General features: G+C 40.5%; 1 protein-coding gene across 1 annotated transcript in view; it reads right to left on the reverse strand.

Annotated features, from left to right (window-relative positions):
* GUCY2C (guanylate cyclase 2C) overlaps nt 1-23,603 on the reverse strand; it is a 45,021-nt gene that overhangs the window by 15,764 nt on the left and 5,654 nt on the right. Inside the window, exons 5-17 of the mRNA XM_009086575.4 lie at nt 22,201-22,322; nt 21,240-21,336; nt 18,435-18,564; nt 17,082-17,217; nt 15,305-15,390; nt 14,776-14,887; nt 11,389-11,470; nt 9,019-9,124; nt 8,428-8,490; nt 7,798-7,869; nt 6,755-6,859; nt 5,791-5,877; nt 281-413 (exon numbers count right to left, since the gene is read on the reverse strand). Of these exons, the coding sequence (XP_009084823.3) occupies nt 281-413; nt 5,791-5,877; nt 6,755-6,859; nt 7,798-7,869; nt 8,428-8,490; nt 9,019-9,124; nt 11,389-11,470; nt 14,776-14,887; nt 15,305-15,390; nt 17,082-17,217; nt 18,435-18,564; nt 21,240-21,336; nt 22,201-22,322 (1,331 nt within the window). The remainder of the gene's footprint in view (nt 1-280; nt 414-5,790; nt 5,878-6,754; nt 6,860-7,797; nt 7,870-8,427; nt 8,491-9,018; nt 9,125-11,388; nt 11,471-14,775; nt 14,888-15,304; nt 15,391-17,081; nt 17,218-18,434; nt 18,565-21,239; nt 21,337-22,200; nt 22,323-23,603) is intronic.

Consider the following 23,603-nt stretch of genomic DNA (forward strand, 5'->3'; position numbering starts at 1 on the left):
ACACTGAAAATGTTTCTCACATCTCGATCACAGGGGAAATTTCTGTTTTCTAAACTAAAAGCTGAATATTCATCTTTCCTTCATTCTCTGGCTGTCTGCTAGTAATTCTTCCATTGTGCTATTTAAGTTAAAAGGATATAATGGCTGATACAATATGAATCAAAGTTGCATTGTTTTCTACTGTGTACAAGATGTAATTAGACCTTACTGGTCTATAAAGATAAGAAAATTCCACTGGGTTGGAAACCATGAAGGAGAGTCCAGGTGGGCGTTTTTTTACCTTTCCTTGGAGGCAGAATTGAATTACAGCCAAAATCAGTGATCTTCACTACCATGCGATTGTCTACTACGCAGTTTGTGGATTTGAGTCGACCATGGACTTCAGTTTTGCTTGAGTGCAGGTAAGACATCCCCTGTGGTTGAGAATAAAAAAGAAAGAAAGCACAACTACATGTGAGACACTCAGATGTTACCAGACTCAACAAGAATGTGAATATTAGCATAATATCTGTGCAAGTAATTAAATGAACTTCATCTGCAATGGATATACATAAATCACAATTATTTTTCATATTACTATTTTACAAAGGAGACTTTCCAAGGTCGTAGGAACAGTCAATATTGAGAAATAAGGAAGTGGGTCATGCCATGGGAGGCCATTCTTACTCTTAGTTAACAACAATCTGACATAGCATCTTGGTTTTGTCAACATTAGAGCACAAGTAATTAAGGAAATGTATTTCCTCCCACAAAAGTTTTAATTTCACTTTCAATAAATGTTTTTTGGCAAATTTAATATAGATTTCTTGGAATATCACACAAAAAATGCTTCCAAATACACGTTCATCCAACAGACACAATAAATGTGAGAAGGATTGCTCCTTATGTCTGTATTGTCTTTGAAGATCACCATACACCAGAAATGTTTTCTGAAACATTGCAGCAGATCCTCTAACTGCAAAGCAGAGGGCTCCAAAGCAGTCAATGCAGAGAGTGTCAGATGATGCACTAGGGTTTAGATCAGACAGACGATCAGACTAGACAGACATAAAGGTCTCTGCTGACCTGACTGTGTATGGTTTTCTCTGTACAAGGCAATAAATAGCAGCTATCCATGAGCTAAATCCGAAGCCTGGCCAATACAGTTTCATCTTTACCTCCTGAGATTCAGACTCCTGACTCACAACACACAGAGGCATACAGAGGTGTGTAGCTGCCCCTTTTTATTCACTGCCTCTAAATTACCTGATCTAGTCAAAGACACTCAAATACGGTGCAAAACATGAGAAGGGGCACACTGAGGCACAGCAGGAAAAGAACATTATTAAGTGGGTGTCAACTGAAGAAGGTAATAGATATGCTAATTTGTACCCTCTTGCTATTATTTATTCTGTTTCATCTCACTCTTCTGAACTACTTAAATTCACACCTACTTATAACCTACTGCTGGTTGTTTTTCTTCCTATAGTCCCCTTTTCTTCATGCTCAGTATATGAAGTGCAATCTCTATCCTGTGGAAGCTAGAACAGGTATGTCATATCTGTTCAATTTCTTCTCTGAATGATCTTCCACTTAAGCTCCTACATGTATAGCTCATCCTTTTCTATAACTGGTCAACAGAAAATCTCATGAGGGTTACATGGCTCGTGGGGTCATGATACACTGTATGACATGCTGGGTTTTCTTTTCAAATACTGGGTTGCTCATAATTGGGAATGGATCAGCAAATGCTACAAGAGATCGCTGAGATAGGAGCTGAATTTTGGGCAGAGCAGATGTATGTCTGAGACAGAAGCAGCCTGCAAAAGATGCAATCTCTGGAGAATGTTGTTAAACTGGTTATCCTGGACCTATCCAAACCATGCCAAATTTACAAGATTGTACACACACTATACCCAAGGAACACATTTCTTGATTAAGCAGCTTTTAGCATGCCGCCCTGGTGACACTACCAGGATGTTTTGCCTGCTTTAGGCCCTTTTTCCTCCAGCAATGCCTTCTTCCAGCTCCTGCTTTCATTAGCCACAAAATATTCCCATGACTGCAACAGAATTCCCAATTTGTATCAGCATCAAGTGACAGGCAAAGCAATTTAGATTTCCTTACCCCAAGGCTTTGTTGTTAACAGCTTCTGGAGGCAAAGGTCTTGTAAATGTACCTGACAGAATTTTCCTCTTTCCTCCCCACTATCCTATGCACCTACCTGAAAACACAGAACCTATTAAAAACCCACAGTGTGATTTTCAAAATTTATAATGACTTTCAGTACAATAGTTCCAAATATTTCAGCATTCTTGTAACCTTTGCTCTGGAGCTCTGAAGCTTTAGTTCTGACTGACAAACCTTTTCCTGGCACAATGCAAGACTATAACAACCCCTTGCACAATATCCTGCAGCAGCCACTTATTTAATAAACAGCATTGCAACGACAGTGTATGCACTAATAACTACAAGGCTTGATTACTGCAATTCCTTCTCAGCAGACCTTTCATCAGAGCTCTTTGGTCACATGGCCAAATCCATGTAGTTACAAGGTGGTCCCATTAATCCAAGAGGCAGCTATGATAGCAAAAAAGAAAGAAAAGACAGAGGGGGGGAAGTAAGCAGAGTAGATTTAGGGCTTCCTCTTTGGCCACCCCACCTTTTCTATTGAACTAGAGACTGCTCCAAGAATAGTCATCACTTGGCTATTTGCTCCAGGGAATACAGGAGACCCAACCTTTGTTCAGAAACAGATGCAGCAGCTTGTCATGCAAGCATAGTATGAGGACTGTTTGGGCCATGGTAAAAGCAGAGTGTATGAAAGTGGTTGTCCTTATGAAGGACCCTGAAACCTGGAAGGTTGAGGGGCCATTTGACCTGGTAACATGGGGTCGTGGATACGCATGCGTGTCCACCCCCACCGGGCTCAAATGGGTCCCCTCAAAGTGGGTAAAACCCTTCCTCCCAGGGAAGGCACACAAACCAAGCGTCACCCCTCAGGTGACCCAGTCCGCCCTGAGGAGAAAGCGCAAAGTCCATGTCGTGTCCGGTGTCCCCCAGGCTGAACCATCCACCCCAGAGCCCTCGGTTTTAACTTATTTTCTTCGTTTGTTTCAGTTAGAACCCGATTCATCAGTTTAAATTTGTTGCTCTGTCTCACCCACCTGATTTTCAATTATTTATAAGCTACTCCTCCGTCTTCTGTCCACCGCCGCACCACAAGTGAACCACGTCTCCCTCCCTACTGCTACGAACTCTAACCAAGAGACCTCGCATTATGAGGAGATGCAACCACTTTCAGTTTCACCCACTCCCCAATGGTTTGCTGTCTCCGAACCTGCCAACGATGCCCACCAACAGACATCAGCGAGCTCCGAAACAGACCTTTAAAGACTGAGTTTTAATTTTATTTTTCCTAAAACAAAAAGGGTGAGATGTTGTGGTGCGCGGTTGGTTTCTAGTTATGTTATCTCCCCTGTTTTGTATTGTCCCCCCCATTTTGTGATGCTTCCCCCAGTTACAACCCTATACCCAGTTCGATGGTTCAGTCCAGAGTTTTAATGTCTCATTGTCTCTAGGGAATCCAGGTGGGAAAAGGCAAGGGACAAAGGGCAACAGCAGTATATAAAGGTGGTGTAACATAGGTACAAGAACCAATGGGGGAAACTGAGGAGGGGAATTGAATATAACTGACATGGACAAGAACTAATGATATAAAGGTCAGGGAGGGGCTCGGAGCACCGGCCCAATCACCCCCTGAGGAAGGGAGAAGTTTCTGGAAGGATGGAGGGGGGTTTCAGGAGATGAACAGGGCTCTGGAGGAGGGGAAAATGTAACGAAAAGGGGCAGTTGCTAGGGGAACGGGGGTGGAGACAAGGGCTTGGCAGTGAGCCCAGACAGGGAGGACACCATTTGAGGGAAAGGGGGAACCATCGAACTGGGTATAGGGTTGTAACTGGGGGAAGCATCACAAAACGGGGGGGACAATACAAAACAGGGGAGATAACATAACTAGAAACCGACCACGCACCACAACAAGTGGTGGTGTGGAGAGGGAAAAGCATCTCAAAAGGAAGGCAAAGGAACTGCTACACCAGGTCATAAGTATTCTAATAGCCTGGAGAGCTGCAACTAGACTTGAAAAGGACAGATACTGAGATGAGAGGAGCTGGAGTTGAGTGGCCATGAAATTACTTCTTTAAAAAGAGAAACCATTCAAGTAAATATAGACAGGGTGCTTGGAAGTTTAGAAGATATGGTTTGGAAAAAGCAATACTAGAATTTCATGGAAATGTGTAGATCCCAGAAGCTTCACCACAGTATCAAGTTAAGGAATAGGAGAGGTGGGCAGATCATCCAAACAACAGTAATTTTCCTGATGTTCCTAGGTACCTACAAGTTTTCATGAAGAGTTTGTGAACCATCTCTCCTAACACAGCTAATAATGCTCAGGAGCCATTCCACATAACAGATGCTATGTGCCAATCCATCCTCAGGCGCCATGTCCCCTTTACCAATGGTGCAGCAAGTGACTGGCTGTGCAGTCTCAGTACAAATGCAGTTATTGGGCATTTGGTCACCCTTTACCAATGGTGCAGCAAGTGACTGGCTGTGCAGTCTCAGTACAAATGCAGTTATTGGGCATTTGGTCACTTCCTTCAGAGGGCCTGAGATTTCTCTTTCCTCATAAATGGCAACAGTACTAATCATTATTTTCTAAGGAAACATCTGAAGGTGATCTGAAGGAGCAAAGGGTTAAAAAATACCCTGGGTTTTGAGGAGGAATGGAAACTCCTCTGCTGCTATTTAAAATGAAACTTTAACTGAACGTTAACTGAACTTGAAAGTCATTAACAAGGCCAACAAACTGTGACAATTTGGATTAAGTGGGCTTTAATAAAGCACAAGATTTTCAATATCTCTTTAGAACAGACACAGTGGAGTCATTCATCGTGGAGACCAAATCTGAACTGGTGCATGTAAGGAAACGGGGAACTGTCCAACTGAAACCAGCAATATGAAGAGGAGAGCAGCTGAGCCCTGGCAAAAAGACTCAGATTGTAGAGAGGATTCTCTACATTATCTGTAGAGGTATAATGAATTATTACACCAGTGAATTACATAGGGTCCTTACCTACTAGCCAAACAGTTAAAGTATCTGATGTAGAACAGAATTTCCTTTACTGTGCATATTGATTTTTCCTACCACAAGGACCTAAAAAGCAAAGATCTATTGAAAGCTACTGAAAACCAGCCTTGGTTTCTGTATATGATTAATTTTTTCCCTCTCCAACTGCTTGAAATGGATAGCTGTAGTGAGAAACTAGAGTGTCTCACTCTAGTGAGAAGATCGGGATGATACATAACAGTTTGTTTAGCAAAAGTTGATCCCATCTCTGGAGAGATTTTAGAGTAAGCCTGTGATTTGAAAAAAATACAGTTTTGCTCTGTATGCTTTACCTGAGGCCACAAAGCAGTGTGTTTTGCAGAGCTTGTGACTGCATAAGCCCTACTTATCAGAGCCACTGGTCAGCACACTGTAACCCTCTGATCTCTGGGCCACATTTCTTTGGGGTATACTTCATTTGTTTATTTATAAATAGCCCCAGGCCAGTTCTGGCCCCTATTTCTTCCTTCAGTCTGAAAGCCACTGGCTTCTCCTGCCTTGGATACCTGTCCCCAGAGGAGAACAGACTGGAAGGGCATACAGCTCTAGGAAAGAAGACTTTGAGAGCTACACTTCTCAGAGGATCAGTTCTGCAAGACAGCGCAGGTTGATTTACATTGCACTGTCAGCAGTACACTTACCTTGGCAATATCATACATGACAGAGATTTTAAATTCCCAGTCCATGAATGTGCCATCAGGGTAGGATATTTTATCATTTAAAACATCCTGTCAAGAGAAGTTTTTCAGGGAAAAATCAGAAGATGAGACATGGCTATACAAATTGCATGCCTTTCAACAAGCAACTTTGTTTTTTATAGAGAGTACATGCACTAGAACAGAAGTTGACTCAAAAAATAGGGAATATTAAATACATATAAAGGTAAACTTCCATGAGTATGCCAGTTTACCAGAAAGTAACTTAGAGAACAATTATTTTGCTGCCTTGCTGTGAGTTTGTTCCAGAGACCACTGCTACTGATGACAGTCTTTGTATGATCACAGAAGCAGAGACAATATATACCCTCAGAATAGCTGATGATTATCACTTCATGATTAGCACTGAAAAAATATTGGTAGTAATAAACCATAAGTCTTTCCATACTTTTGCCAGCATCAATTTACCATTTCTTTTTATAAATAAAAATTAAGGGTTGTTTTCCCTTATAATGCAGAACTTGCCATTTTTCTCCCTTACAAATATTGAATATATTCTTTTTTCTGTCCTTGCATACTCTGTGGTACACAAGTACATCAGCAGAGACAACAGCTACAGATTGGAAAATGAACAACTTATATCCTATATGCTTCCAACAGGGGTCACAGTACAAATACTGGGTGTTCCTGTGGCCTGGGCCTGTACTTTTCCTTGGCTCCCCCTCACATCGTCCTTTTGCTGCTGAGAACCATCAAAGGGACACAGCAGAACCTGGGAAGGGATGGAGAGGGCCAAGCAAGGGAGAGGAAACTTAGAATCAGAAACCTGCCACCTCTCGCTCAGTTCATGGCTGCTGCATGAGGTTCAAAGACACAGAGATGGGGATTTCTTTTCTTACTTTGAAATTTGATAATTTGGGGGTAGAAGGAGACCCTTAAAATTCTTTACCCGCAGAGAACCTCTTTCGCAGTATTCAATCACCCCAAAGATCATGGTGTCTATCTTCACCGTGCCATAGAACTTGGTCAGGTTGTAATAATCAATCTGTAGGAGCTGGAGCAGAGACATTTAATCTGTTTTTAAAAGCAATCATTTTTAGTACAGAAACATAGGACATGGGTATTTGTGTGACATGGCTTTTTATCTCAGGCCCTGATAAGATGTATGAGTTTCCCTTAAACCAGAGTGTACTAAGGCACTGAGTGAAGTACTTGAAGACATTTGTCATTCCAGAATCTTCTGGATTAGGGAGATAAGAGTGGCTGCCGTTGGATACTCCAAGTTAATTCCAGAGCCCACTGTAGTATCTATTACTGCCTCTCTATCAAACCTCCCAGCTGACCAGAATAGCCATTATGAGTGACAGAATGGTGTGAATCAGTCAGTAAATGAGCAAGTAATAAAAATTTAATGATGCTGCATGATATTATGGAGTTTGTCCATTTAAACAGACAACTGTAGTTTACTTTGAGGCATTTTTAGAGTTTATTGAATTCACAATATAGCAGTGTTGTGTAATACGAAAACCATTCAAAAAATATGCAGTACTGCAGCCAAATTAATCTCTCACGTTGAAAGAGTCTGCAGAAGTCAGCGGAGAGTAACTTATATTTAAAGAGCTGCACTTGGCATTCAATAATAAGATTTAACTACAGCATTCCACTACTGATGAACTAGTATGATATGAGCCAAAAGAGTGCAGTGCCTTTTAGCATCAGCTATAAAAACTGATTAAGTAAGGCCATATGACAGCACATGAATTACTTCATTCATCCTCAGCTTGACTGGCACACAATTCAGACTCTAAAGTGGTGATGAGATCACATAACAAAGATAAAGTTCATCAAGCAATATCCTTTGAGGAACTCATTACCTGTCCACCTCACAAACATGCACAAGCATATGGCTGTTGGAGTTGACAGTGGAAAGCAATGACTTCACTCATAGACTATCCCACCCTGCTGCGTCCAGTTCCTATGTGCAACAGTTACCTTGTTCAGTTCTACTTTTTGCTTCTCTGAGAAATTACCATCACTGTTTTTGAGATCCTTTAGGATCACCACCTGCAGGAAAAATACCGGGGGGGGTGGGGGAAATCACAGGTTTAGTACAACAGCAATTCGTCTTTCTTCTCCAAGAAATGTCCATACAAAGAAATACTTCAGAAACACCTGCCTACTGCTTCACTGTCAGAGTTTCAGTTAATCAGCTAATAAGTACTGGAGCAATATTTTCTTCAAAGGATTTAGATCTATCAGTTGTGCAGATTTTAACTCAACAAGAATATACCTCAATCAGGCAGATAGCTCTACTGAATGCACAAGAATTGCCATGTAAATGGCCTGTCCTCCATTAACCTATTCACCTCTTCAGTACCAAAATGTACCAGATTTCTGATTCCTGTGTTTATGCTTCTGTACTCCTGGGCTAGGGGTTCATGGAGTCTAATATTTAGCCTTCTATCAGTAAGCAAAATACATAGCAGAAGATAGGGAACAAATGGCTTACTCCTTCCATGAGAACTAACCATTCTACAAGGTCAGGGGAGGTGGAATGACCTCCTCCCAAAAAGTGCCCTCCTAAAGGTGAGGAAGGGAGCATGGACTCTGCAGTCAGGTTACCTTCTTGTCATACTTGCCCTGGCGAAGTCTCTGGGTGGTGTCACGTCTCTTATCTTCATCAATCTGAGAACAAAGAAGAATAATTAACTTGCAATTATCACCTACTCCTCACTTGACAGGTCCAGAGGGATTAGTAATGTCGGTGTGTGCCACACAGAGAAGTATAAGCCTCTCTCTCTAGGGAGGGTCACTAAATGCCGCAGAAATTGTGGGACATCCATGCCACTCCCAGGCCCTCCACCTGCTGTTTTTGTGCTCTTTGGCATTACAGAGGCATAACAATGCACAGGAAATCATTTGTAACAGAGACTGGAGGTCCATACCCAGCCCATCCCCCCATCATACAATGAGCTTTACTGTTGGGAACAGGTATATTCTATTAGAAAGCAATAGATGGGGAATAATCTCTATTTCTTCAAAACAACAAGTGTGGGTAATTAAAAAAAAAAAAAAAAAAAAAAAAAAAGTGAAGAGATCTTAGTCCTACCAGAGCCATAGGGTGCTGTAGTCAGAACATGTCAAAACCCCAGCAATGATTGTCTTTAGGAGACAGAATCCAAGATCCAGCTTTGGACACTGTGCTTCTCTTACCTTTAAACTAACATAACTTGTCTCACTGGTCTCCAGAGGCAGGATTTCCTCAGGTGGTATATGGGACCATTTCTTCCACCGGCGCTCATTATCTCTCCTGTACTTCCTGAAGAACAAGAGAAACTTTCTGGGACATCCTCCCAGGGAACCAAAACCCACAACAGGAGATTAGGACAGGGAAGCATCTAGTGTCAGGATGACACAAGGATGGTGTGACAGGTTGATGAGAGTTGAGCAGAAGCCCTGTGGCTCTCATCCAGTTTTCCAGTTTGAGGAAACTTTTTCATTCTCCCAGCTTTGGGAAAGCCTAAATGCTCATTCATTCTGTAGCAGAACAGAACAGATTTAGCAGAACAACTGCTAGGCAATTGCCAGAGTCTTGGGGGTGGGTCAGAAGAATTTAAAGCATAAAGGCCCATCTGTATCTTATATCATTTTCTCCTCCATGTTATTAAAAGTACTTGGAAGAGAGGTCCCACAAACATGCAAGCCAAAGGAAGTCCTGCCATCCACAGTGGATAGTAAGAACTGCTGTGAATACAAAGCCAGGAGAGGAGGTGCTCAGTGATGAAGTGCCTTTTTGTGGGTGTCCCTTGTATTCTGCACATTTTGTAAAAAGGAGGGAAGAGTCCTTGGAAATGGGAGATAGAAACTGCTGTCTCACCTGCAGAAATTCAAAGCAAGCCCTGTCTTAGAGAAAAGCTACGAGACAGCTAGTGCTCATCAAATTATCTCCTTCCTCTACTAAAAAACTCCATAGGATTGACTGGAGAGTTTGCAGGAGAATCCTAACACACTGATAATTGCTGGCAAATGCTCCAAATGGCAGAACCCATACTACTGACTAATAACACATATACTCCCCTGTTCACTACATTTTTTAGTATATATTTGCTTAACAAAAGGAAGACCAACAATTGCAGTAAGAACTGCTTTTCTCTGCTCTACCTTGTAGGGTGTGTCTGCATGTCATTAGGATGCACTGCAGTTCAAACTGGTATTAGCTGGTGATTAAGAACATATCAAACTGAATTAAAATCTACTAGGTCTAATATTTAGTTACAAGTTTTTCAGGACTTGGACTTTTCACTTTGCAGTCAGAACTTCACAGATAGCTATGGAATAGTTCAAGTGCCTAGAAACTTGTGTGATAAAGAACAAATAATGAGGCATTTTGTTGATTTTCATAGGAATTTCTCTTCTTTGCTTGTTAGGGGACAATCTCTGGTAGAAATTATATTTGAGAAGTTTCCTATTGTTTTGACACTAAAAGTGCAAGTTTTATTCTAAAAAATTCTCAGAAATCTCCCCTATATTTGATGCTTGGGAATATCACAATGATTTGTATACAATAATCTAATCATCTAAACAAAATATTTAGATTTTATTCATCTGCAAATATGGAGAAGTATAGAATATTTTAAAAGTCCATGCTTTTGTTTATTAATTTTCATAAGCATTGCAAACTTTACTATCTGTTTGTCAGTGCTTAGATGTGACAATGATTAGCTCCTACGTATCTTGAGTACAACTGGATGTATAAGAGTTGCGTATCTTTATCTTTTATTTTTCCCTTGTTTTAGTTAGCAAGGCAGATTGGTCTACTCAAAATAAGAGAGCCTGAATAGCATCTGTTTCTAATAAATTTTTCTTAAGATCTGATGTTCTTGCTTTTCCTGAAATTCTCTGATATATAACAAAGATATAGACTGAAAATGGAGGCAGGTATGACAATTTTTTTAAAGATTAAAGAAAATCCTATACTTTGCAACTGTGGTGGGATTTCTTCCATCAAAAGGAGTCGTCAATGAATTCTATTTCTGCTTTTTGCATAATGATAAAGCTGGACTTGAAATGCTGCATGAAATTCCAAGCTGTTAGAAAATTTTTAATGTAGGGTGTTGGACTAAGTTAAGGGAATGGATCCATGCAATGAAAACACCAAAACCTCATGGTGTTTTGACTTCTACAGTGTCTCAGAAGAAATACCATCTTCTAGATTGAGCTTTTATGTCACCAATGCATTAAAGAAATATAAGTGAATCCCAAGAAAGACAAAGCTGGGTAGTAAAGTGGAAAAATTCTGAAGATTGGTGTGAGACATATTTCTCTGTGTGTATAGGAATCAGAGCTTTTTAGCAGATGCAAGAACACTGAGCCTTGCTGCATCTTCTCCCTTGATTATTAACCTGTCATAACACCACCATGGATGCAAACACTACTTGGCAGATACCAGAGTTCACACTAGGGACAACCACACAGGTCTGTAAGGTAAGCTAATGAATGGCTCTTCAAGGAGGGATCAAAGACATTGTCCTAGTGGGAAAACTGTTCAAGGACAAACAAACAGAAAGCCAAAGGGGTTGGTACCTTAGAATCAGCAAAGAGATGATCAGAACTAGAATCACAATTCCTGTGAGCGTAAAGACAGCAATAGTCAAGACCTGTGGGCCTGCAGAAAAAAAAAAATTAAAGATAAACAACTTCATGGAGGATGCTGAAAAACAACCTCGTGTTTAAGAAATTACCCTCACACACATGTGGAAATCACAGTAGCTGACCAAAGATACTTTTTTTGGTCACATCCAAATTGAGAGGCTTTGGTAAAGTCTAGCACTGCCTTGGGATCACACTTGCCTCTTTCAATGTGGGATGAAGCATGACCCAGAGCAGTGCAGTCTTACATCCCCACCTGAGGCATGGGCAATCTCTGGGGACACCCAGGCAATGGTGCTACTGTGTGGACTGTACTCTTCATAAAGAAATTAATATCCTTTAGAGGGAAATTAATCTGGTGGCAGCACAAAGCCAGTAAAGTGTCCTTGGAAGTGGCCAGGAGCCAAACAGTTTTGAAATCATGTTGTTCAGGCATCTGAGGATTTAGACCCAAAACCTACAGAGCACACAAGGGTTCTAATCCTGACCAGGTAGACAGGATGAACAAGGCGGGGAACTGACTAAGGTTTTCATGTTGATTGTCTTACTGTGGAAAAGCAAACGGAAGCCTCTCTCATGTCTGTTCTTGGAGCTTGGGGGTACTGGGAAGGAAAGTTGGCAGCCACCACCTTCCTTTGAAGAATGACAAGCCATTATCACAAAGCTTCAGCTGGTGGTCACATGTCTAGAGTGAACCTACTTTACTGAGCAAGTGTCTCAGGCAAAGAAGGCAGAGGAGATCCAGATTACCATGTTGATTAAGGACAGTAAAAGAGCTGAATTATTCAGCCTTACTGAGGCTAATATGTTTCTGTATGTGCTCAGGAACAGAAATTAAGGGACACAGAAAAAAAAATCAAAATTAGTAAATAAATAAAAACCAAATGTACACACACTAGCTGCCTTCAGAATTAAGCAGCAATTGAGGAAGGATTTTCAACAGACCAATTTTTGTGCCTGTATCTGACATAGGATTCAGTTTATTAACTCCTCTGGATTTTGGAGTCAGATTTCTGCTTTGATTTTTCTTGTTCTGGGTATCACATCTCCCCACCTTCTTTCAGTATGTTCATCAGGACCTCTTTCAGTATGTCTAAGGGACTCACAGTAATTTAGTATTAGTCTGATGCTCTCTGATGAAAACAATCAGTACTATCATTCTCCACAATTTAAGTCACCACTATAAAATGAGGGATAAAAGAGAATGGGCAAAAACATTTTGAAAATTGTCTGAAACTTCAGGTTTGTGAATTGTGGCATGCAGCTTCATAAACAGATCACATGCAGCTTCCCATGGAAGTGCTGTGGGACCGTAATTTCCCTTTCCTGAGGTTCTGCTGCCACCTTCTGGCTCTAAGTTTTACAACAGGCAGAGGGAGACATTGGTCCTCTGGAACTAGAAACGTTCGTCTATTGAAGAATGATCTTATCTATGTTTAGAATGGGGGTTAAAACTTTCTGAATAAAGGGAACATATGGATGAGCCCCCGTTTTTTTCACGGAATTCTGGGAGGAAGGTAGGCAGCAGAATTGGGTCAGCTGTTCTCAGTAACAGCTAGGAAGAAGCAGGCTCTCTGGTTGTCTGTGCTGTTCACCTACCTGGACGAAAAAAGATATTCTAGGATGGAAAGTCTTGACTGGCTTTAGCAAGACACGGTGATTACTTAAACTTTGACACTCTCCTTTGTCGGGGGAGGGGGGAATATATTTATTTAGAATCACAATGAAGGAAGGTTTATTTTTTTTAAATGTGCAAACAAAATAATCAAGTGCCTTTGGGTGGCGGTTTCACTGTAGTTTAGTATGGCTTGGCCACAGTGTCAGGCTTCAGTTAAGCACTAGATGTTAAGCTACTGATATTTGTAGACATTGGCTTTCTGCAATTCTCCTTCTCCCTTGTACAGCAGCTTTAAACAAGGACATACTGAAGGGAATATTTGAAGGATATTTCAGATCCACTGACAACACAGCATGGTATGGGGCCCGAGGGATGGAAGAGAATGGGACTAGAGCAACATCACGACAGGAGCCAGAAAGCACAAAGCTCATGGAACTGGTACAGGGAGACCTTGTGGCTGATGTGTGCAGTGCTGCTGTCTCTGCACAGACAGCACTCATGGTCAAACCAAGGGAGACCAGAGATTTGACCAGAGATGAAAAATCAAAGCTCCACTGAAATCCCCCTGCTCCTCCCAGACCTAACTTGAGTCTTATCAAAGCTGCTGCCTCCCTCATCCTGGTAACTCCGATGTGTCCCTGGCAATAAACCACTCCTCCTGCCTCTCTTACGAGGGATAAAGTCTAATTTTAGGGCATCTGATTTACTTTACTGAGGAATAAAAATGTTTGAATTTTATCACCTTACTGTGGATGGACTCTAAGTTAGAAGAAGATGTTTATCTCTCCAGCTTTGCCTATTCCCCAATGGAGGCAAGCAATACAGCAAATTATTGGGACCACTTTAGCAGAGACTTTTAACAGCAGCATCCCTGGATTCTCACTGATGGAATGACTCAGGTGAACAATAACCCACTGTGCACTAACCCTTGCAATTACTGCCACTGCAATAACCCTGAAGCATATGCCCTTCCATTGCCAATCATGATGTGGCAGCAGTCTTAAAGGGGGAAAAAATCTCAGTCTGATCAGACTGCCAAGGCTGTACTCTGCTATGCTGAATAACAAGGGACTTCATCCATTCTATCCAGAAGTCACCAGAAACTCAAAAGGAAAGAAGGTGGTGATTTCTGAGATTTCAAATTTAAAGTTTGGATGTAAATACAGCCATAACCTAGTTTCCCATGGTCTTTCTTCAAAGAGTCAGCTCTTCTCAGAGCCCCCTGAATCTGCAGAGTGCTGCGTTCTCTCTCCAGTTCCCTACAACAAGGATAAAGCAGCAAGCAGAAGACACTATGCTCCATCAGATACAGAAATGCAGAGTCAGATAACTCATCATAACCTTAATTCTGCTGCCTTTCCTGAACAGTCTTTCAAGTCTTTCAATCTAGTGAAGATTATTCATTTGGGGATGACTTCTTCTGAAACACCCCATGGTATTCTCCATAATCACTGGTACAGTATTGGGTTTTCAAGAAACTTAGTATCAGCACCAAAACAGAAATAAAGGTTTTGAACTGGACTGGAGACAGAGAACATGGTGGGGATGAGGCAGGAGAAGGAAAGATGCTGTTCTGCACCCAGCTCCTAGCATCACTGGCTGGGGGCAGTGTGAAGGTAGCATGCTGGGTCACACAGCAGGTGGATCTCAGGACTGTGACTTGTCTTCAAAGAGGTAGGTGGTAGGTTTAATGGGTATCTCACCAGTGCCTGGAGTATCACTGGGCAGCTTGTGGTTCTTCCAAATAAAATCCGGACTGTTAGTCGCCTTGTATGTGTCATTGCTTTGAGTGTTGAAATACAGGAGAGGTTTGAACTACAGATGGGAGGAGGGAAGAAATGCAGTCAGCAGCTGTGTTCTCCCTCTTTTGTCCCTTGCTACAGACTACCTTTAATAAATGTATTGCCCAAATTCTTCCTGCTGCAGTGGTGCATTTCTCAGTGCAACCATATGTTTGGCTGCCATATTCTTTCTTATTCCTCCCCTCTTTCTGAAAATAAATTTACCAATCCCACAAAATACCAGCTGCACTTCACTTACTGAATCACCAGATTACATCAATCCTGTCAGTCTCCAGCACACCTCACATGACCCCCTTCTGGCACACACAGAATGCCTTGGCACTCCACCACGCCTCTGCAGTTATTTTAATCATTCTTATGCAACAGTACAGGGCATTCTGTTTCTCCTTTCATATAAAAAGCTGAACAGTTGCACCCTGCACATACGTACATAATTTGCAGTCTGTGATGTGTACAGCACGGTCAGATTGGTATCAATGTCTCCAAATTCATCTAGAGTCACAGGACCCACTACACCTGCAGACACAAGGAATTAGTTAGAGGGCTTGCATTTTCAGAAACACAAATATGGGGCAAGAAGGATGGGATAAATAAAAGGATTTCTGATACTTAGGGTATGTTTCTTCTTCAGGTATGTGCTAGATATGTATCAGCTCAGTGTGGTGCTTTTAACTTTTCTTTTAATACCACACCACACTTTCTCTACAAAATCCAATAAAAAGTGTTGAACTGACAGCACTGAAGAGGAAAGTCTCCATCTAGCTACAACAAAATATGTTTGTCAGATTTCTTCAGCATACCAAGAATGTCAGAGTCACCTCCCTTGAAGAGACCATTTTGAAAGTGAGAAGCAAAATAGTCTGTTTCCATCTGCAGTTTGAATCTATCAGCAGTAAAGGAAATACAAGGATACTTTTCCCTTTATTCTTTTGAAAGCTCTAATAATAATGTTTTTACCACATTGTTTTTGCCTTTAGCCTCCTCTCTCTGTACGTCAGCAAAGGTGCACATTGAGAAATTGCCTGTGTAGCACATTACAAGAATTTTAAGGCGGAACTTCCCAAATCCCTCAGCACAGCTTGACTTTGCTTCCATAAAGTCAGTTGCCTCAACATGAGCACAAGCTTAGCCAATATGCACTACTCCTGAAAGTCTCACCTTTTCCCCTTTTTTTATACGAGGATTTTTTTATCAGCTTCAGATTGTCCTTTTGCTGCTGTTGATGATGACTTGTTTTATTTCTCCTGCGTTCAGTATCAGCATTATTTTAGTTCAGTAATTACCTTCTCCGTTTTTACCTCAAAAACTGATGCTAACTTTTTCATGGTCTACCTTCTTAATATCAAAATAATTATTGTATGAAATCCCTACTGTACCAGACTCCATCACAAGAAAGAATGAAGGTGGTTCAACACCTATCACTTTCAGAATTTTTTTTAGACTAAACCTATAAATTATGATGAGCATTACAGTGCTATATTTTGGATGAGTAAAAACCTTTGTGCAACTTAACTTTCAAACTTAAACAGAAGAGATGAGTATACTGACATTCAGAAAGGGATGCTGTCTCCAGAAGGAATTTTACTAGGTATTAGATACCATGGTTAAAGCAAAGATAAGCCTGCAACTTTTCCTATCTTAGGAAAATCTGGGAAACTTCTACACACATATTTGCTGAATGTAGGTGGGGCATATGCACAAAACTTTGACTCATCATTTTGGTACAACTGGGACTATACTCCCAGAGAGGTAATGTTTTTATTTCTTCACGTAAGTTTTACCTCTGTCTTTTCCTAATGATTGGATTCTGATATTTTAAGCCCATGGCCTACAAAAAAAAAAAAAATCCCACCAATGCTAGACAACCTGTGAGAGGAACAAGAAAGTTGACTAAGAAGAGCCAACCCACTGTCAGCTGTCTTACACCCACACTGCAGGCACCCAGGCCTACATGGCTTTGTAAACTGGAAAAGGTTGAAGCTACTTCATTAAAGCTCAGCCAAGTGACTTCAGAGTCATTTTGAACAGCAAACACTGAAAATAACATCCTTGTAAAAATTTATAAAAATAAAAAAGTCTGTGAATAAAACTCATTGAAAGGCTTGGACTTGTTTAGGGTAGAAGGGATTTGTCCTAAGAGAGTTAGTATGAAATTTTTTCTCCTCACCAATTTAGTGAACCCTGCAAAGGGCAGTACTCTTTTTTACCTTCAAAAGTGGTATTTCGGAATTCACGGATTAAATTGAAAGGTGACATTGGGCTCTGTGAGATGACAAATTTCTTGACACCATGTCCAAACAGCAACACTGCATTAAAATAGCCAGCAAGAAAGTCATCTTCCATCTAGAACAAAAGAAAATAAAAATGACTCTTTGAGAGTTCCTGTTTCTGCCATAAAGCTATAATAACCTTGATTGGCTCCATTTGGCAGAAGTTCCAGCATAGAAGACCAGAATCTGCTGAACACTGAGTGAGTAGATGGCCAATGCCACATGAGTGTTCTCATTCCAAAAAAGAAAGGCAAACAAAATATATTATTGATGTATGAAGCAAGCAAGGTGCTGAAAACTTAAAAGAGGCCAACGTAAAGGTCTGGCATGCTGATCCTGATGCAAAGGATTCAAGAAATCCTACACCATAGGTTCCTGGCAGTTCTGCTTTGCTAAGTGCGTCCCAAAGACCCTGGCTTTGGATTACAGCTTCTGTGCAGATAATTCAGTGTGGTGCCAGCAAGTTTGGCTTCCCAGTGGTCACAACTCAGGGGCAAGGAGCTGTGCCAGAATTTCCAGCAGCCTGCCATAGAGCTGGCACCCAAAAAGCATTGAGCCCAAGATGGGGGATCTAGAAGCCCTGCAAATCCAGCCAGAAGCTTCAGGCTGCTGGCTGAAGAGCTGGAGCTCAATGCCACAAATCCTGGGAGAAAATCTACATGAAGGACCTGGTTCCTAGGCAGATAGCAGAAGTATCAGTTTCACTAAACAAATACAGCATTTTCATAGGTTCTGCTTTTCTGGAAATTAAAAAAAAAACACCTTATTTCCTATGGGGAGAAAAAAAAAAAGTTCCTGTTTTTGAAGCTTATCTGGAAAGCCACTGGAAAGAAACTGCAACGGTTGTCATCTCTTAGACATATCTGCACAAATTAGTCAACAATTATTAGTTCTGAACTTTCCACGCTCACATCTCAATTACATGTATAGATCTTTCTTGAGTGATGCCTTGCAGCTAGGTGTCCGATTCTCAATCAGTTAGATGTGGAGTAGTAAAAGCATGTACCTATAAGTAACCCTCACGCCCCATGATATGACACTTGCAGAACAAATTAGAAGTTTGAGTTGAACTTCACAAAGCAGGAATAAGACATTCTGCAGATTTGCCTTATGATACTGTATTTTGACATCATTACATCAGGACAAAATACCATCCTGCAATAACATAAAGAAATATCAGCTTAGAAGCATGACAGGGGATGATTACAGCTGCATTTTTAGTTTTCATTTCCTCATACATGAACAGGATTGAACCAAATGCAATAATCAGATATAAAACAGCGTTCTTACCAGGATGTTGTGCTCCATCTCTATGTAGTCTCTAATTATAGTATTGTAGCTGTAATTAGCTGGTGGCAGAGTCAGAACAAGCACGTTGTTCATGTAATCAGCTGAGATGTTCTTCTTGAAGTACACATTACTGCAAAGCAAAGCACAAGAACCCCGTGAACACTGAACAACAGGGTCAGTAGTACCCATGATAACCAGTCACCTGTTCCCAACAGCTCTGTTATTTAACAGGTTAAAACAGGAGTTCTAAAAATAAAATTTCATCATGCACACAACTCTTTATATCATTCATTCCCTGATGCTAGCTTTTGTGCCTAAATATATTAAAAGGTAATATCAAGGCAATCTGCCAATCTGACACTCAAAGGTTGTTGTGAACTACGGTTATTATTGTAACTGTTTGCTTTCTATCCTGTTTATTTCCTCATTTTTGTTTTTCAAGTAGAGTTTATATTTATTAAAACTCAGTTTCTTTTTGGAATCCATGATACTGCAATCATAGTTTCTTCATGTTACTGTGCCTGTCTCTGAGCTCTTCTGCACTTGTTCCTCTAATTTTGATATTTCCTGCTAGAATTGAGCACAGCAGGAGTTGCACTAAAAGGATTTAACAGGAGGGAATGAAACAATCACAGAGGTGCAGAAAGAAGATTATTGATTCATTTGTTTAATTCAGTGAGATAGGAAAATCAGAGGAAATTCTGTCAACCTGAAAACTCTGCTAAAACAAGCAGAAGTTGTAGCTTTCAGGTATCTTTGGTTTCATCACCCTGACAGGCCATCTGGAAGTGCTTCACAGATTGGCCACCACCAGATTCACATGTTAAAGAAGAATTTAGGAATAGATATTAGTGTCAAATGGCAGCATCTGTCATTGCTATGGCTATACTGAGAGAAAGAAAATAATTGCGTGAGCCTTCTCTCATTATTCATGCTTGATCATCCTTTTATTTTGTCAATCAGTACTGACTGACCATCTGATTAGATTCTTACACCAGAGCCCTGTACCTGCCTTTCCCTGAACCTTCTGACTCTTACAATGCACTTTTCACCCTAAAGAATTTCAAAATGTTTTTCATCCAGGCTTGGACTGAACTAGACAGTTGAAAAGGAAACCTCATTAATCTCCACCAGACTGGATAATCCTCCAGCATCCCACCTCTCTTGAGGGAGACTTAAAGACTGTGTTTGTGTCCTGCTTGCCAGACAGCTCAGAGCTGAAGAAAATTTAAATCTATCACTTTTTCAGAGGCACTTCACTTCTGGAGTAACATGGGACTTTGCCTATTCTCCCTCCTACAGCTTCAGTTTTCATCTAATACATCTGTCTGTATTTTCTTGGGTTTTTTAAAAGAAGAATAATGTGATTTGAGATTCTCAGCAAAATAAGGGGTCCGTAGAAAGTTTTAAGAAGGGCAGCATATTAAAAAGCCTGAGGCAGCTGGGTATATCAGAAGGATGCATAAATTGGATGCATAAATCACAGCAAAGGATCCCCTAATCAACCTCACCTATTGTAATGCAAAATTTTACCTACAACACCAGTGTTAGAGCACTCACATACACTGTTCCCATTGTGCATTTGCAAAGAAAAAGAGTTGAGGCCAGTTGCCTCGGGAAGAGCAAATGGCAGTTCCTAATGCCTGGATAAAACTGGAATGCAAAAGCTCTTAAAGGCACTTCTGAAAAATAGATATGGTAAACCTGAAAGTGTACAAGATAGAGAATATCCTATTAAAACCTGAACAGGATCCACTTAGGAACCAAAGGTTAAATCTCTGAAATCACTAACCCAGAGTTTCTTAGAACTGACCTGTTATGGTCACCTTTAGACACAAGAGCTGGGAAGTCCCACTGGCCCTAGAAGTTCATGGAATCTTTTTGCTATACCAACAATGAAGTTACATCAAGGCATGGGCAAACACACCTACCTTGCAATCATCCATCCATCCATCCATCCCACCAGCACTGCCCCAGGGAAGTAACTTTCTCCCAGACTGTGACTTGCTATGGCAACTGGGACAATACCCAAACACCACCTGGTTTAGGTATCTACACTTAGTTCTACCGATGTAATCTCTGCTGTGTCACTTAGGTTTAGGGCCAGAGATCAGCTCTCAGTACTCATATATAGCCAAGGCTTTTGAGCATACCATTGGTAAAGCAAATTTACGTCAGATGTCTTCTATAAAGAGTTTTGCAATTAGCAATGTTAAGAGAAAATTAAGCAATAGAAAACCTAGGTTGTATGCTAAGAAGCTTCTCTGAGAAGTTATGTTTCTGTGGTTATAAAGATGTTGAAGAGATGGTTATAAAGTGCAAGAGTTATAAACTGGGAGAACAGTTATATCAGTTATTTATTATCATAAATCATTTTAAAATTGAAAAAATGGAGTCTAGAAAAATATACTGTAAGTGCTATTTACATAACTGTCTGGTTGAGCAGAGTGTATGAAAAATGTACCATATCTCAAATGGACCATATCTCATGGCCATTCTGACTCTGGACTCCGTGCTTTCATGGTTTCCTGCACTGAGGAGCCCACAGGAAGGCATTAAACCTACCTGCTCTGTCACTGCCTTAGAAAAATATTATATGAACCAAAAGGGAATTTGTAGAGGATATGCCATGAATTAAACACTACGCTCGTTATATAAATGGCAAGACATGAGGAAATATGGCAATAGAAAACATTTTGTGAAAGAGCATTTTTTCAACAAAACAGTTCCACTCACACTATTTCCATGACCTATATACATCAGCAAATTGCAGAGAAGAGAAAAAAAACAAAGGTGATACTTTACTTGAAGAGATCTATCAGGATGATAACGATGTCATTATCCACCTTCTCTGTCCCTAGGTCTGAGCTGACGTCTGCTGGAGAGCCACACATGATGATCACTACAGAAAGGGCAAAAATGGAGAGAGATGGTGAGATTTACAGACAAGAAGAGGATGTTTGCTTGCTCCCCCAAGTTTGAGTAGCAGGCAGTAGAGCAACTCTGGGCTAAGGCACATTATCTGTGCTGTACTGGGGCCCAGGCACAGAGCTACAGCCTCTCTGTAGTAAAACCACAATATCTGAGGGGAAGTGGTAAAAGGTGCTTCAACACCTGCACCATTTTCTGTCTGATTGCACCAGAGCACTACTATTATCCCACTCAAATAAGCACTAGGAGTTGTGGTGCCATAACAGCTACTCAGTATGAACATTTCTAGGTTAAATGGCCTTCAAGTAATGATTCCATTAGCTTGCTTACTCTCACAGTCACTTGGCCTGCTGATGCCAGGTGCTTAGTCTTAGGAGAAGATGAGGTATTTATCCATTCATTTTTCTAGTTTAGATTAATCATTTTCAGAAGTGCCCCTTGATAGCAAAATCAGGTCTATAAATGTACCAGGGCTGCAAACACGAGTGATAGAGAGCTTGCAGTATCTATATTCTTGAAGTATTTAAAGCCCTTCTTAGAGAAATTGTGATCCCCGGATTTCTGAATCTCTCACAAAAAAGAGCTTGTGCTTAGATGGAATAATTTACCCCCAAAGCTCTCTGGAACCAGGATATTGCCCCATATTTTATGAGGATGAAGAGAGGAATCTAGGATCTTTATGCCATTTTATATTTACATCCATGTAGAATGGTATATCTTTGTTTTCACCACTGCTGGTGGAAGGCTTTCCCTATAACCTAACTAAGGGGTGGGTTTGAGTTCCTTGGAAAAGCAACTCACTTGCTGGGACAGTGCAGCCTCAACCCCTCCTTACCATTGCTCTTCCGGTTTGGATTTTTCACAGTTTTTCTAAGCAGCTCTGGAGTTCTCAAAATATCCTTGAACTTGAGTTTTTCAGAGAACTCTGTGATTCCAGCATCTAAAGCATTCATGTACCTGGCACAAGGGAGCAAAGATATCATCAGGAAATTGCTAACTCCTCACATTTTCCTGAATCAACCATAGTGCAAGATAGGCTGTTCAGAGCACACTAGAGTGTTTATAAGCTGGTATGAAACCTTTTCTGCAGCAATAAAAGTGAAAGAATCAATGAAAGATGCAGAAATGCTTGGAAAGTCAACCAGAGGTATTTGAGTATGGTTATAGAAAGGGTGAATTTGGAAAATGCAATAATCTAGTAAGACATTAACAATTAAGAAAAAATCAATCAGGGATATGAGGAAACTGCAGGAAGTGCGACTAACAGGGAGGCAGAGCCAGGCCACTCTGCTATTTAAGACATCAGTGGTAATGTAAGAAGGCACATGTGAAGGTCCAAAGGACTAAACAGGAACTACAGAAAGAACTGAGATAAAAACCACACATGTACCCTGACTGTGAGAGAAGCAAAAGAAGAAAAGCAGCAACAAAAAACCTATACAGAACCACTTAAAACTTGAAGAGAAAAATGAGCTTAGCAAAAAGAGCAAGCAAGTGAAGTTTGCTAAAAGATTAAGGAAAAACAGTCAGCTCCTGAATTTTACTCTTGCTTCAATATGTTACTTCTGAGAAGAGTTATTCTATCTGAAAGAAAGTTAATGCAGAGGAGAAAAAAAAAGAACACTCTGGTTTTAAACTATGTAACCTTTGATATACCAGCACTTAGATCTCAGTCCTGTGAGCTACTAAATAACTTTTGCTTCCTTTTTTTCTTCAGGAACAGAATCATTAACTGCTAATTTATAGAAACATATGCATAGTTGAAGCCTGATTTTGTTATCACTGTGGGTGTTCATTTATTTTTATATATATATGGGGAAAAAACAATTAGCTCATACAGTAATATTTGTGCTTTAGAGAAAATGGATCTTTTTAAATTAGACTTCAAAAACCTTCACGTTGACAGTTTCTTATTAAGGCAGGATGAGATGCATGGTTAAAACTAAATTAGGATGAAAAGTGGGCAGAGATACAAAATTAATTTCTTTGTTGTTAATTCAGCAATAAACAGACTTGAACAATTCTGAAGTCATAAAGAAGGTCCTGGTCAGAAGCACTAAAAAAAGTGAAATAAGAAATGCTTGGAAAGGTCAGAAATAACTTCCAGGCAATTATTTCACTGAAAGGTATGAAACCTGTAGAATTAAAGGGATTTAGCTAACGTATGTGTGGTGCATTGGCAATTACAGCTGCAAATGTGAAGGAGTAGGGACTGTAGTAAGAGGTGAATGAAGAGCA

This window comes from Serinus canaria, chromosome 1A (genome assembly GCF_022539315.1).
Source record: "Serinus canaria isolate serCan28SL12 chromosome 1A, serCan2020, whole genome shotgun sequence".
Classification (NCBI taxonomy): Eukaryota; Metazoa; Chordata; class Aves; order Passeriformes; family Fringillidae; genus Serinus; species Serinus canaria.